At 35.2% G+C, this 16,980-nt stretch overlaps 1 protein-coding gene across 9 annotated transcripts in view; it reads right to left on the bottom strand.

The window, feature by feature from the left end:
* Positions 1–7,919: 7,919 nt before the first annotated feature.
* Positions 7,920–16,980, bottom strand: part of LOC143237621 (katanin p80 WD40 repeat-containing subunit B1-like) — an 84,958-nt gene continuing 75,897 nt past the window's right edge. For 8 of the 9 annotated variants that reach the window (XM_076477074.1, XM_076477075.1, XM_076477077.1 and 5 more), the window contains 2 exons: positions 14,204–14,320; positions 7,920–13,338 (listed from right to left, as the gene is read on the bottom strand). In XM_076477074.1, coding sequence (XP_076333189.1) covers positions 13,206–13,338; positions 14,204–14,320 — 250 coding nt within the window. In that variant the 3' untranslated portion in view covers positions 7,920–13,205. The remainder of the gene's footprint in view (positions 13,339–14,203; positions 14,321–16,980) is intronic. The other variant, XM_076477073.1, reaches the window with a different exon arrangement.

A 16,980-nucleotide genomic window follows, 5' to 3' on the forward strand; every position in this document is an offset into this window, starting at 1 on the left:
TCATTGTGATGTATGTTTATTATCGGAAACATGATCGAAATAAACTGAACGCAGTTTATTTTATTGTAATGAAAACGTAATTAAAATTACAATCTCAGAGAAACAAAACTTATAGAGAATCCACAATCAATTTATTTTCATTGGAAGCCGATACCTGGTTCTTAATGTTACGCCTAACTGAGTAAGAATGACACGAATGTTTTGCCAAACAAGTTGCATCATGTAGACATTTCAATTAACCGCATTTCGTTCATGTGAATTGGACAATAAGGTTTGAATATAAAGCTTCTCATTTGGTATTTGCTGGAGGTAAAGGAGTAATAAGTGAGACAAATGGGGGACACATTTCCCCTGTATATCAAATATACTAGAACTAGGTCGCAATCAGTTATTCTCCATACTTAAAACTTTGGGTGGTAGCATGTTACAAGTTAACAACTGCGAGTGCGTTGCTATGTTTTTCAAGGAGATAACTTGAGCACCCGCCGCCACCACCCAGGCTCACCGATAGGGACAACAATAACAACCAGTAGGCCCATGAGAGCGGTAAAATGTTTGTACGGAATGTATTATATTTGTACAGAATGTTTAAACAAACGTTAACTGCGCCTTCAATCACTAACGCATTTAAGCTTCCCCTCCCTCCTCACACACACACACACACAAGAAAATAAAAACATGTACAAAACGTTCTACTGGTCATTTTTTATAAGCAAAACTAAGTCGTCAGAGAATGCGCATGATAGGAGATAATTTCTCCGAAAGAAAACCGAAGGCCATCTATAACGGTCACCTATTTTAACATTCGCACCACTAAACAGTACTTTTTTGTCTGTCAGTCAGTCAGTAGACACTGAAGTGACATCGCATAAGGTATGCTTAACATTACAATTTCTAGTCATGACGTCAGAAAAACGTGCGCATGCCATGGATCACAAAAAGAATTATGCACTTTACAGGCTATAACACAGAATAACATATGAGCTTCAAAAGCAAGGGCCCTCCCGCGACACAGTGATATGTTTCGATACCCGTGGAGGACAGCGCACAGATAGCTCACTGTGCAGCTTTGTCCTTAACTTCAAACAAACAAAAAGCAAAAAACAAAGAAATATTTTCTAATTTTAACTTTGTTTTTATTTACTCTTGAAACAGAACACTTTCGGGGAAGTACATCTAGTCTCAAGTTCCATTATAGCTTGATCGCCACGTTACTTGTCTTTCTAAACCTACTCAATATTATTTTGTAATTTTAAAAATATTCTTTAGATGATTACGAGAGATGTGGTAACAAACCCCCAGTGGCACAGCGGCATATCTGCTGACTCACATTCCTAGAAACTGTGTTTCGATACCCATAATGAGCAGAGCACAGAGATTTCTGCTTAAATTCAAACAAACAAACTATGTTATTGAATAACAAAAACAAGGCCCGGCATGTCCAGGTGGGTTAAGGCGTTCGATCCGTGATCTGAGGGTCGCGGGTTCGAATCCCTGTCGCACCGAACATGCTCGCCCTTTCAGCCGTCGGTGCGCTATAATGTGACGGTCAATCTCACTATTCGTTGGTAAAAGAGTAACCCAAGAGTTGGCGGTGGGTGGTGATGACTAGCTGCCTTCCCTCTAGTCTTACACTGCTAAATTAGGGACGGCTAGCGCAGACATCCCTCGTGTAGCTTTGCGCAAAATTCCAAAAACAAACAAACAGAAAGACAAACAACTTAATTTAATTTTACAAGTAATGTAATCATCCTGTGTATGGAAAACAAATCCCAGCTAGAAATGCTGAAAGTTCGATACGTTTATTCTTTCTTTTGTATTTTTTAACTACTGAGTTTTGTTTATTGTTTAAAGGACTATAATTTATTCAGATTAATAATACTGTAATGCTGTCGCTTTGAGGCAAAGACACATCGTCACGTCTTCATCTGTTCTTGCTGGTATTCTAGTTATAATGACATGAGTGTTTTTCCATAACTTAATACATTAAAAGAACGAGTTTCGCACCCTCGCAGAAACAAATTACGTATTAAGACTCAACATGTGTGTTACCTGTAAAAGTTCAAATTTTCAGCCTTACAAAATATACTGATAACTAGATATCACGATTCACTGAGCAAGTGCCGTGTATTAAATAATAATAAAAAGGTCAAATAACAACAGGGGCGTGACATATGCCAATTCTTCCGTGCCGTCGCTAAGACGACGGAAGCATAGAGATTATAGCATGAAAGTCATAAATCGATAGTACGCGGTTGTTTGGACTAAACTGTTAGACGAACTCGTGCCATGATGATTGAAAATACACCCACACTTGTTCACAAAACTTTGAGTTTTCAGCTCTCGTGTTTCTATATCTTTCTTTATTTAAGAGTACTGTATTAAATGATTAAAATGAATGAAAATGTTCTCCGTAATAGCGCCCAATGTCTTGTAGAAACAAAATTTTTAAGTATATGGTACTCAAGATAATTAATGTTACAAACCGATTTTCTAAGCAGTTAGGAGGGTTTTGTCTCCAACATTAATATACAGATTGTTTTCACTTGTCCTCTAAATTCGATTCGTTTTTGAGGCCCAAAAACACAGATTCTATCAGATGGTTAGCAACTTTGTTAAATGTTGTGGCAATGAACATGTACAACAACTTTACTGCTACTTAAATACCCTTGTGTACTAACTAATTATAATTATTTTCAAATTTAACCACAGAGAGACAGTCAGTACTATAATGAGAACAAGTGCAACCACATTTGATACTTGATAGTGTGTGTGTGTACGTTTTTCTTATAGTAAAGTCACATCGGGCTATCTGCTAAGAGCAGTTGGTTTTACACCATCATAAAACCTTTTCTTTACAAACATATAGTGGTACTTTTAGAGTATAACAGTGGGCGAAATTTAAAGACTTCTGAGCTAAATATGAGGTATTTGAAAAAAAGATTTAATTAATTATCAAGATAAACGAAAGAGCACCGAATCAACAGAGTTTGTGAATAAAATTATATCAGAAACCTTACTGAATGACAACCTATACGTAGGGCGAACATTTTGCCCTGATGATGCATATTAAACTATATCATTTTTTCGTAAGCTCTTTATCAAGACCTAGGCCATTTATCCAGAATTACGTAATTTTTATTGTGAACAATCTCTCTCTGTGACAATTCATATCTTCTTAAGACGAAAGAATCATTAAGGTGAGTACGCAGTGTTTGCTACTCTGTTGCCGTGTAAACCATCTGCTTAAAGGATAATAATGGTCTAAAACTTAGTGTTGGTAAACACTATTCTTAGTACAAGAGCCCTTCACTAGTGTGTTTTTCACTTTCAGCTTTTCATCCTGTCACCTAAACTTGCCTACTCGGTGTTCTTCCTGAGTAGGTAGTATATATTTGTGATGTAAATAGTCCACGTTTATACACACACACAAGTGAACCGTCACGGACCTGAGAAACTGCTACTCGTGTGTACATCAGTCTCGACATTTGATACATTTTATTCAGGGAATAACGACTTCCGCTACCTCATAACTTAGCTCTATAGTGGTCACTTCCGGCTGGTCTATCATTGTCACAGTCTTCCGTGTGCTGGTCACTGCAAGGGTCAATGACGTTTCGTGAGTAAACAAACATTTGTCCAGTAACCATTTAAGCGTTGACCACTGTGGAACTTTCAAACGTTTAGATCCGCACCCAGATAACCTAAGTATACATCAAAACGACAATCACTAAAACAGAAAGTTGTTTGAATTATTTAAACAGATGTATTTGCTGGTCAAGCACACGAAGACTTCAGGTGCTTGAGGTACTACTACCATACAACACGGTTTCTTCAGCCGTTTTAATTGTTTTTTTGGTTGCTTCTAGCGATAAGATCTATGGACTTAGCACACAAGATTAATGTGCTATCCATCTTTGCTACGGAGCTTGCTTACAAATTGTGCATTTACCAGACACAAAGATCGCTATCTTTTCGTTGATCTGGGGTAGATCATCCAGACGCTGAGTGCTGGAAATTGGGGGGATAGTTAAACGCGGTGAGGGGGTAAAGAGCTGTTTTTAAAGAGATTGCGAATATAGAATACAGCTTTTCTAAAGCAAAAGAATAGTCGCAACAATTCTCTCTCTGTCCAGTCAGTCAGTCTCATAAGTCTTCATTCACTAGTGTCTGCTTTGAAAAAACGTGCATCTGTGTAAAAACTTTTACTTTGGGAACTACACAATAAATTATTGTTACTAATATTAAATCTTCGCTATCAAATGTTTAGGTTTAGTGTGTCAATAGCCTTCAGTTTGAGAACTCTGACGTAAGAGTTATAAGTAACTGCAGTTGTTCAGAGCCTTGTATATGAAGAAAAGTCGTAAAATGAAACAAGTCTGTCAAATGATAAAACATTTCCACAGCTTCTCTTATGTAAGTACCTCCCAGTGGCACAGCTGCATGTCTGCGGGTTTATACTGCAAAAAAAAACCAAGTTTCGATACCCGTGGTGAGCAGAGCGCAGATAGTCCATTGTGTAGCTTTGTGCTTAATTACTACAAACAACAACAATATTGTGTAAGTAAATGTTTATTTCCAATATTTCAAACTACCAGATCAATAAAATTTAAGAAGCTGTACAAATACCCGAAACTCGAGGAAATATAATTGAAGAAACATACGCTTGTACAAATATCGTACAGAGGTTAAGCATGTTATACTAAAACAATTTTGGAGCCACTCCATGTTTTTACAGTTTATATCACCACGTCTGGTCATGCTATATATAATGTAATGCTCAAAACATGCCACTTCTCCTCGATTTCTTTCTACATTCCACCTTGTTTCTCAGTACTCGTTTCAACAGTCTAGTCACACACAAATCCACGAGGTATGCACTCAACGGCTTAACCAGTTTATCCCTTCTATAATTTCTTGGAGTATGTGATAGTTGAACGGGTAGCATAATCGGAAACCTCTTCTTTTTCAACTGATACCTTGTTCGACTCATCTCCAGATGATGTTGATAATTTATTCCAGAGGCACTTGTATGGCATTGCCACAGATATTGTATTCATGGTTTTTCACTTGTTACAAGGAATCGCATTTCACTTACCACAACTAGGATATGACTTCCTTCTTGCAACTCCCTTTCCAAATGGTCCTGATACCCCAAATTGATCACATTCCTTTATTTTCTAATGGTATCAAGTATGAAGAATATCTCTATCTTGGAAATTCTAAAACCTCAATCTAAAGGCATACATCTTTAAGCTCTTAAGCATTTTTTTTACATTGTTTGGCGTTCTGGGAACAGTGTAATGTCAACAAATGTTGATTGCTCAAAGCAACCACATTTGGGAGATATCACACTAATTACAGAACTCTAAACTTTGCCCTGATGTGATTATCACATGACTTGCTGATTTGCATATTAAATACAGTTCAGATACCCTGCACATGAATAAATTTATATTTGTCTTGAAATTCTCAGTGTTCCTAAGTTGATATTTGGCTTAAAATATGGTACTTTATTTATAATCACTCTTTAACTAGTATCATGTACTAAATATACTAAAAAAATCAATGAAGACAAAAAAACTCTTCAAATCAACATCTCATGGACTTGGGACAAATAAACAAGCGCTTATACTTATTACTTCAGATGCATCGACGTTTTTGTATTATAAATACGTTATCAGCATATACGTGTCAAAGTTATATCTTGTTTCTACATAACATCGTAATCCAACTTGTTAACTGATTGATAGATTAATTATGGTATGATTGTAAGCCTATGAAATAATCTTAACTTTCAGCCAGTATTTTTTCTCTCTCCTAGTTTCTAATATTTAGACATTTTGCTTTTGTTTCTGGGTATCCATAACAAAAATTCTTTGAACTTGCTTAATAACAAATTTCACTAGTTATTATTACGATAAACATTCCAGTCCATATAATTGTTTAAAGATAATTAACCATTTCATTGTAGAGCGCCCCCTATAGCACAGCAGCAGATCTTCGGACTTACGACGCTAAAAACCGGGCTTCGATACTCGTGGTGGGCAGAGCACAGATAACCCACTGCTTAGCTTTGTTTTCAATTACAAACAATATTCATTCCAAAAATATTGCTACTTCAATGTAAGTGACGTGTTTTTCACACTGAAGAAGGATGTTCAAAATAAATAACTTGCTATGAAATTCAACGAAAATCCCAGAATAAATAAAACATGAAAAACAATAAAACATTTTTCCAGGTCAAAGGGTTAATATACTCTCAAAACTATTGTAACATCTGTCAAATTCGTGGTTTTTCTTCCACCTGTTTTCCGAAAGAGCTTCAATTATAGAAATACTTACACTTAACACTATTTTAATATATTGATCACTGGATATTCAAACTCTTTTGAATAGTCTGCATCTTTCTACAACCAACAACAACACGTAAAATACGATTCGTGCAGTTTCTGTACTCACTTTGGCTTATTGGGTTGCAGTGTTATTTAAATTAGTTTTTGCGAGGCCACTTTTTGACAGTAGATATCTGTCATTTAATTTCCGGTGGTTTTGTTTTTTACTTTCAATGTTCTTATTGGATGAAATATGGAAGATATGTACATTAAGATTTTAAACGCAGGCTTCCAGAATTGAGAGACAACTTCTACCAGTCGTATTAATTGTAAGTTAATTTTTTCATCTGAACTTAAAACTGCTTAAACCAGAGTACTAATGTTGTCATTTCTCCACAAACCCTTCATTAAACGGTTTATTTCGAGGCAAAACTGAAAACAACGTTGTTTCCTTTTCACTAATTCAATTAATAAATACTTACTGTCTTTAATACGGAGAAAAAAAGAAACTTCGACCAGTGACAGCCCGATCTATTGTTATGCCACCTACAGCCGGGTAATCGCATCATATTGCACAGTGTAATAATAGGGCTAAAGGGAAGTTGCGCACTCCATTTTTTAAAAAAAATTAAAATTACATAAGACAACAATGGTAGTTATGGCTTTTGTTAATTACATGAATAACTGCAATAGTAAAGTTTTATATATTTGTTTGAGATACTATGAAAAAAAAAAAACAGGTCTAAAGGCCACAACTGTCTACAACCACATTAAGTCATCAAGCGATTCCAAATTACATACTTTCTTATTTTTTCGAGAGAGAGAAAAAGGGATGAACACATTTTAATTAACTGCCATTTTTAACTCACCGGTGCACCATAAATGTGCAACGTAGCATAACTATCAAAACAAAACTGCGATAATACAATAAAACTTATTGTTTATAACAGTACGATAAAATTCAAACAATCACTTTTCCTGAAGGCCACCAGTCCACAACATATTTTTTGTTGTTAATCGCTATAGTTTTATTTGTAAATAAAGAAAAAAATCAATGTTAATAAAGAAATACTTCTTTCTCCCAGCCTTAGTAAGTTATATTATTATTATGACCATGATACGTTTCTGAATGTCTCCGTTTTCGTCATTATTTTTTAAAGTTGAGATACCAGATCATATAATATATATTTGAATATTTAAAAACATGCAATTATTATTTACATTTGTTGACATGTTAATGATTAAAGGACCGCTAGGCCTAACTTGAACTTCGTTAATAGATATGTTGCAGGCAATATTAAATACACTGTACTTTGTAACTTTTACATAGACTAAATACATTTGGTGAATCTAGTCCTGGTAGGCTTATATAGTGACTTAATTATAACTGTATAACATTTTGGTACATGCGTTATTTATGAAATTGATTTATCCGAACTCACGTGCAATTTTGATATTAAGCTTTTTTTTTCATTTCTTTCTTTCTTTTTGACTGCTCTGTCTTTAAAACTAAAGCATTTGTTTTATTCACAACGGATGTATAGAATATGTTAAGGAAATTAAATGCACACCAACTAGCAAAAATTTCATATCCAAAAATTTTAATCACAGACATGGATGATCCTGTCTTCTGATGACGTACGATATACACTTCAAATAAATTATTTTAAACCCTTTCAGTTCAATATACTTTTACACAATTTTCAAGTTATAACAAAACTGAATTATATTCCACATGATCAAAATTGCACAATAACGTTTTGTAACTGCTCTTTAAACATCAAATTTTCAAACAAACTTAAATGTTCATTTTTTTTTTAAATCTATACACTTCTTTATAAATCTAACAAAACGTAAGAGCTCATAATCTTCAAACACTTAAACCAAATATTGGCTTTTGTTTTTTAGATGAACAAGTTTATTATAAACGTTATGAAATCGTTTTCTTTGGTGAAAGTATATTCTAGTATAAGCATCTTATAACTACACAAAAAACAAACGATAACGTGTTAAATCACAAACCTTTTAAACTTACCAACACAAAGTTCTTGGCATTAAAACTAAAGGAATTAAACTAGCTGTGCCAAAATGAGAGATATCTTTGTTTTCAAATAAGATTCATATAATGCAAACGAGCTATCAGCATAGAATAAATGTTTAAAAATACACTTCTGAATAATGAAAAATATTGTAAACCTTGAGTCTTTAATACGTCACGTGCTAAGGAGAATAACTAATTTCATATATTCAAAAGCTCCATCTTAACTTTAAATTAGTTAAAACTGTGAAAATCTGATAACGACATGTATTGAGATGTTATTTTTCAAGTTATTTATTGTTTACACTATTTTCTAAAAAGTAGAATTAAATAAATATGAATGAAATATTATTGCAAGTCATTCTACAAAATCAAATAATAGTATCTTCTTCTAGCCTACGGTTGTACACAGAAGACGCTCTATCTCTGTAGGTATGGACGAGATATGATATGAAACCACCATAACTAGTATAGTTAAACGTGTCAACATCTGTAACAAATGCACGATGCCAAACACGTGTTTTGAATTGAGCAAGGCAACTGCTACTGAGGCACAAGTGCATATTGACAGGAAATTATTGCCAAAACACTCCGATCATATACATCGTAAGCTATACAACTAATAATTTTCAAACTACGCCTGATATTGAGACCAACTTGTATACGAACATATATATATATATATATATTCTAGAGAGTATCACACCATTTGGGCAGTGTAAGCCTAAATACCGTAATGTTTTGTAAACGTGTTTCGTAGAACAGCGCGTGGTTCAAATGCATAGATTTATTTACGATAAAGACATAACAGACCCACTAAAAAGCATACAGATGCAATGATACGAGTAGAGATATAGGAAAAAAAGATAGATATTATAAAAATCCAGGTAAACTTCAAATCGTTTAAAACCCATAATTATTCTCTATACCTGCATATACTCCAATTAATTAAACGAAAACTGAAAATTGTATTTTTTCTTCAATGTAAACCAAACTTAGTATTTAACTGGACATGAGTAGACAAATGAAACATTACATTAAATACATGTACAAAAGTAATAATCCGTAAATATTCAATTTTTGTCACTTACTTTCACAAGGACATTAGATACGAACATTCACAAACACAGAAACATACATTGTACAAAAAACAAGAGATTTACTTCTTATCATAAAAATAATTACCTATTTGATTATTCTACGTAAGACGTAACAAACTACGATCCTTACAGAAACTTTTCACTTTACACGTCATGTTGAACTATGACATCATGAAAATGCTACGCGACAAATATTAAACTGGGATAGAAACCGGAGACGAATGGAATTTATTGAACAATTCGTGTTTCTTGGAAGAAAAACAAGTTTACGTCAATTAATAAAAATTGAGAAGTTCAGGTGTATTGATAATTGTTTCAAACTCTCATACGTACGAGTGTAAAACTATTTTAAAATAACGCATCTCATAATAAAATGTTTAAATAAGTGTATGAAAATTGTAAAATATATTTAAGAAACGGTGTCAGCGAATAAATTAAATATCCTGCATAATACATACTAACATTAAAGGATTTATTGAAAAATAAATGCATTTCAATTGCAGAATAGGGGGAAAAACCACAAACACTTCTACAAAAAACGTCTTTACTTCTTCCAGGAATTGTTATATTGGATAAAAAAACACAAAACATCGCCTTGACTAACCTTTCTTTGTTGTTTTTTTCCGTTTTTTGAATTTCGCGCAAAGCTACACGAGGGCTATCTGCACTATCCGTCCCTAATTTAGCAGCGTAAGACCAGAGGGAAGGCAGCTAGTCATCACCACCCACCGCCAACTCTTCGGCTACTCTTTTATCAACGAATAGTGGGATTGACCGTAACGCCCCCACGGCTGAAAGGGCGAGCATGATTGGTGCGACGGGGTTTCAAACCCGCAACCCTCGGATTACGAGTCGAGTGCCTTAACAACCTGGCCATGCCTGACCTAAAGAATCAGTTACTCTGGCACAAATATACATATACAGTTTACATATATGGTACTTAGTAAATTGTTCATAATAAAAAACAAAATTCACTCTCTCTCTCTCTAACTGTATACTTATCAAAACAAACGATTGTAACTGTATACTTATCAAAACAAACGATTGTTACTGCTTCCTATTATTTTGTTGTGTTTACGTGTAATTCGCAAGTTATACTATTTCACTCACTAGTTAAAGACATTTTCATTAAGGACTTTAACAGCCAAACTTCTGTTGAAACTAATCATTTCGTTAACAAACGAAAACACCATCCTTCTGTGATATTAAATTTTCTTTCGCTCGTCATTTTCTGACCCTGACTCTAGTGACAAAAATCCTTTACCGATCCACAAGTGAAGAGTAAAAGAGCAGTTTTAAAATAAAGTTATCTGGTTCGAAATTAAATATTATCATGTACAAACAAACTATATCAGGAGTTCTGGGCAACCATAGTGTAAATATCTCATCCACTCTGGTTCTGAACTACAAATACTTTGACATATATACATTTACTTCACAATAAGTTGCAGAAAAAAAAGAATAGTTTATAGTGGACAAGTCAACTTAATATTATATTTAGTTATAACTTTATTTTGGTAAACTACTTCAACCTTTATAAAAACTAAACATAGGAATGTCATATCTTAGACTAGTTATCCGAAATACTGATTTCTGAACTATAAAAACTATCTTCTACAGATCAGGTGATAAATTGCAAACAACTGGTGTACAACAACCTTCACACAAAAAACAATTATCCCACCATCAAAAATTTATTCAACTTTGAATTTCGCGCAGAGTTACACGAGGGCTATCTGCTCTAGCCATCCGTAATTTAGCAGTGTAAGAGACTAGAGGGACAACAGTTAGTCACCCACCACTAATTCTTGGGCTACTCTTTTACCAACGAATAGTGAGATTGATCGTAACATTATAACGCCCCCACGACTGAAAGAGCTAGTATGTTTGGTGTGAAGGGGATTCGAACCCGCGACTCTCAGATTACGAGTCGAGCGCCTTAAACACCTGGCTATATTTGAATTTTGAAAGTATTTCTTCGGTAGCACCTTTATCACTAATATAAAATTTCAATTATTGTAAATAAATAAGCTAGACATATGCATTAACGCAAACGTTTAATAATAGAAACTACAAAAGTACAACCTGAAAAATAAGGAATACTTTTATGTCACATTATTCTACTTTTTAAACAATTTCTGGGGTTTTGTACTTTCATGTTCTAAAGTTAAGTGATCAATTAACAACAGCGCCATCTATTCCACTCTCTAACAAAGAGAAATTACGACGTTTTGTCATAAATTCGTATTTTACGTATCTTTCTCTGGCTTCTTTACTGGATCTGACATGTTAATAATTAAATAGGTTAATTACACTGTTTTTTGGACACGTGAATTCTGAGTGAGGAGGGTTGTTGAATTATCTAGTTTAAACTGTAGATTAAACCAGAGACTTGCTTGGCGTTATATACGCGTGATAAAGTGTTGTTACTCGTTACGGTGTGTACTTTTGAACGGCCATTGTTTGGTTTAAAAAATAAAAAAATCAGGCAAACGCAAGTATGCCCAAACGTTCGCCAAATATAAAACTTTTCAGTCAGACTATAGATCCAATTCACGCTTAAAAAAATGTACGAAAGATTTATGTTTGTTGATTTTTTTTTAACCGTGTAAATTTGACATTCAAAAGAACCACTACAAAATGTTTACAGTGGCTGTTCGATACCACAAAAGTTGTTACTCGAGGCTATTCCTTCCGAACACGGAATCAGAATTAGGCCTCTAGTCTGTTCACTTCTGAACATTGGGAACCAAATGGTACAAGTCGGTATAACTAAGAGTCAAGGCTAGGTATCACGGTTTCAGTTAATGTATACCGAACTCCTATATGTAACAAGCCAAACCACTCTTCGGGAGTTAAAGGACAGAATAGAATTGTTGCTGTTAGTTTCGTGTATATTATTACCTGAAAACATACCACATTTTTCTAATAACTGCAGAAGATTGAAGCTACGTTTTCAGAACAGAAGATAAAATATACACGTTTTATGAGCTCGACCCGAAATACTTGTGTTAGATACGTCACCACAACACACGATTTACACTAACTTGAACCACTCGAGATCTCTTGAAGTGTTCTCTTCTTTAATTGGAGAATTTTATCAAAACCTGTAATAAAGTAATCTAAGTTGTTTGTAATAACGTGATTTCTATCTGTTATGTGCATGATAAGTACATTCATCTTGAGAAATGTGCGACATTAAGATAAAAGCAAACATCAACAACAAAGAACAGTAAAGAGGGGTTAGAATAATTCTTAATATATTTTGATAATTTGTTCTTCCTGGAATGACTTAGTTGTAAAAGATTTACTAGCTTGATAACTAACTTTTCGGATTTTGTTTAGCCATACTTACAAGATAATGTCATTTAAAGTTTTTTTTGTTACCAATTAAGAAATAGAACACAAACTCCTCGTTCTACATAGTCTCGCTAATCGTACTGGCTTAAGCTCATAGATTTATCAACACTCAAACAAGTCTTGCAAAAAAACAAACTAAAAACCCTCAATGCGAGATTGGTTGCCCGTTGATAAATGTATAGTTAGAGCTATAATACCTCCCTGGGTTGCCTTCCTGACTAATTCTAACAGTTAAGCCACTTAACACGAACTGACGAGTTAATCAAATTTGTGGTTATTTCTAACAAAAAGTTGAAGGCTGGCTCCATCTGGACTTCTGATCTGGTCTTCAGGTCCCTTGGACAAATTTCAGTCGAAGAGCTATCGCTACGGCTAGTCTAATCTCCGCATAAGATGCTGCAACTCTCGGAATGACTGTCCGAGCTTTCCCGACAGTGTCTGTCGTTTCAACAAGAAAGCTCGAATGGACAACAACTGGTGATAGCAGCTCACACATTTGTTGTATCTGTCGAAGAGAAGGAAGAAGAAACAAAGAATTAATTTATAATTAGCAACAAATACCATAATAACATCTGAGATAAGTTAGTCTGTGATTTGACCAGTTGAAGAATAAGATGAAGTGATAAAACATCAAATTTCCATTAATTATGATAAAATAACTATCATATTACATATAACGTTTATTAACGTCAAAGGGGAAACCCCATTACTGCTCGTATTCCTTGTGTTAAAGGATTACAGATGGGTCGAAAAAAAAAAAGAGCAACCAATCAACCTATTTACAGTGTCAGGACACTAGTTGCGTGCATGCACGCTCACACGCGACTTCTCTTACACGAGAAAGTACAGATTGAAGCGTGACACAAGCTTCAACTTTCACTTCCTCGTGCTAATTCTGAATGAATACAGCAGAACATGATTTAATTATCCTTTAAATGTTATTATTCACGCGTCACAGCTATAATATCAAACCGGTCTACTGACCTTACCTCGCCCAAACCCGGTCGAACATTTACAGCACGGACAACGAAAGAAGCCATATCGCCCCTCGCCCAAGCCGCGTAAACTACAGAGGTGGAGCTAATTAATATTACCGGAGTATTTCTCGAGGAGAAAGTAGCCATTGTAAGAGACTATTTTCATTCAGGAAGAGGCGGAATTGTAGTTACTTAGTAGTTTACGTGTACTGTCCCTTTTAACCGTACTCTATTTATATGACAAGGATTTGTTTCCACTGTCCACGAATAATAATCGATAAATGTTTGTGTGTATACGCGATTATTAAACAAGAAAAAAATATTCTGGATTCATCCCTAAGAAAGAAAAAAAAATCGCTTTTACTCTGCTATAGCATCCAAGAATCAACTTACCTTTCTTCACGACTGATGTCAACACCAACACCAGGTGGAGCTGCGATATTACTGTTAATCAATGAGGCGAAATTTTTAAGTATAAGTTTCAAGCAGGAACAACCTGCTGACATGTACCTGCATAAATGAAGGATAAACAGGCGATCAAAATCACGAAACTAAGTTACCATGGAAGTGAGCACGTGCCTAACTACAATGAGGTTTAAAATGCGCGTGATAAATGTCTTTCGTTAAACTTTCAAATATCGAATTTTCTCAGGGTTTGTCTTCAGCGTCACGAAAATGTGTATCACAGATTATCCAACAAATATAAATAATTAGTAATAGCAGATATGATTATGTACTGAAGTTTAAATTTCACGAATTTTTTAGCGTTGAAAAAATTAACGAAAAAACAAAAACATGTTTCGGATTACATTTTAGAAAATACAAAGCAAACATAAAACAAACCAGTATACCATATAAAATATTTATTACAAATGTGAAAAGTTTGGAAGACATCTTCTTCCCTATCGATTGCAGGGAAAAATTTACAACTTATTCTGATTCAAATTGTTGAATATTGATTGTCTAAAGCATAGGATTTAAATAAACGTTGATAAAACACTTTTCTTCTCAAAATCAATCTACACATTCAGAAATGCTCCTAAACAATATTTTGTTTGTTTGTTTTGAATTTCGCGCAAAGCTACTCGAGGGCTATCTGCGCTAGCCGTTCCTAATTTAGCAGTGTAAGACCCACCCACCCACCGCCAACTCTTGGGTTCCTCCAGATTAAAGTATGGCAACTAGCAATCTTCATTAAGATATTAATAGAAAAAAACTCAAGAGCCACACCAGAAAAAATAAACAAAATTCACAAACAATACATTAGTTTGTTTGTTTGTTTTGGAATTTCGCACAAAGCTACTCAAGGGCTATTGTGCTAGCCGTCCCTAATTTAGTAGTGTAAGACTAGAGGGAAAGCAGCTAGTCATCACCACCCACCGCCAACTCTTGGGCTACTATTTTACCAACGAATAGTGGGATTGACCGTCACATTATAACGCCCCAACGGCTGAAAGGGCGAGCATGTTTGGTGCGACCGGGATGCGAACCCGCGACCCTCAGATTACGAGTCGCACGCCTTAACACGCTTGACCATGCCGGGCCGTTAACAATGCATTAGATCTGTTATGGAATAAGCCTGCCCAGCTTCTTCTTGAGTTCCGGTTTTAACCAGATATTTAAAATATGTGTTTGTTTTCGAATTTCGCGCAAAGCTACACGAGAGCTATCTACGCTAACCGTCTCTAATTTAGCAGCGTAAGTCTAGAAGGAAGGCAACTGGTCATCACCGCACACCGCCAACTCTTGGGCTACTCTTTTACCAACGATTGACCTTCATATTATAACGCCCTCATGGCTGAAAAAGCGAGCATGTTTGGTATGACGGAGATTCGAACCCGCGATCCTCGGATTGCAAGTTGAGTGCCTTAATCCACCTGGCCATGCCAGGCCTTACAAGTATGAAGTGCATTCAAATAAATTATTTATTAAAGCGGATATCAGAACCACTACTTTATAACTTGGCTAATCAAGAGTTTGTTAATGCATTTTGTGATGTTTTGTTTCTTTGTATTCACACCACAGTGAACTTATGGAAGAATGAAAATACAAAAGTGTGGACACCATAAGTTAATGCTCGAATATTGCTATGTTATAATCCATAACTTCAAACATGCCCGGAAAATATACATGGAAACATCTCGTCGTCTTCTTGACCTGTGTCTTCGGTCGTCAAGATTTATTGGGTATATTACGTCTGTGTTTGGTTCTACATCGATTACATTTCTGTGATAGCCAAGGAAGTTCCAGATGGGCTAATGCGACTACACTAGCTCTAATAGAATCGTCAAAGGTAGAAACGTTCATTTTGTGGACGTCGACGGCACAGAAAACAACACAAAGAAAGCAGGCCGGCAGAGGGCGTGGAAGGGTGGGAGAGATAACGTTGTTTAAGTCCTCCTGCTGGGTAAGGCCCGGCTGAAAAGGGGCTTTCCCTTTTCATAACTAGTCATCGCCAATGATAAACGACCGACTTCAAAACTTTGGGCCCTTCTAACAGCTTTATTTCCCTTTGGGTGCTCTGTCCCGAACTAAACGTTACAATAGCCAAGTGTCAGAAGCTGAAAAGAATCAAGTCGCCGCAGGAGGTCATCTGAGCACGGACTCGGACTAGGGTAGTAGCTGCTGGTCGGAGATGCTGGTGAAGACCAGTAGGGAACGCGAGATGGACTTTACATTGTGATTACGTTGTAAACGTAGCGTTAAGGGTGGTCTTCTGTCCACAGCGAAATGATGGTAACCGACTTATAATAAAAACAAAAAGAAGTCAATCAACAAACAACGGTTAAAGTGGACAGGAAATGACGTAATACGCAGATCTCGCATTAGTAACGGCAATTTTAAAACCTCAAATTATATTTTCGAAGTTTATCATCATTTGAGATCACTTTAATTGAAGTCCTTAAAAGTACAAGCTCATACGGTTGTTAAAAAGTCCTAAAATATTATCTTTAAGCCTACAGGATTATACCATAAAAACAAATAAAATGTTTTTACTTTCCTATTTATTTTACATGCTCAACATGTCTTATTTTCTAACCTGCTAACTTGAAAACACAAATATGTTAAAACTGTAAAAACAACAAAACTTATTTCGTTTCACTTTAAATTTTTGGATTTTTCATGGGCTCCATCAGTTTAAAAAAATGAACAATTTCGTGCGTATCTAC

Source organism: Tachypleus tridentatus, chromosome 13 (assembly GCF_004210375.1).
Source record: "Tachypleus tridentatus isolate NWPU-2018 chromosome 13, ASM421037v1, whole genome shotgun sequence".
Lineage (NCBI taxonomy): Eukaryota > Metazoa > Arthropoda > Merostomata > Xiphosura > Limulidae > Tachypleus > Tachypleus tridentatus.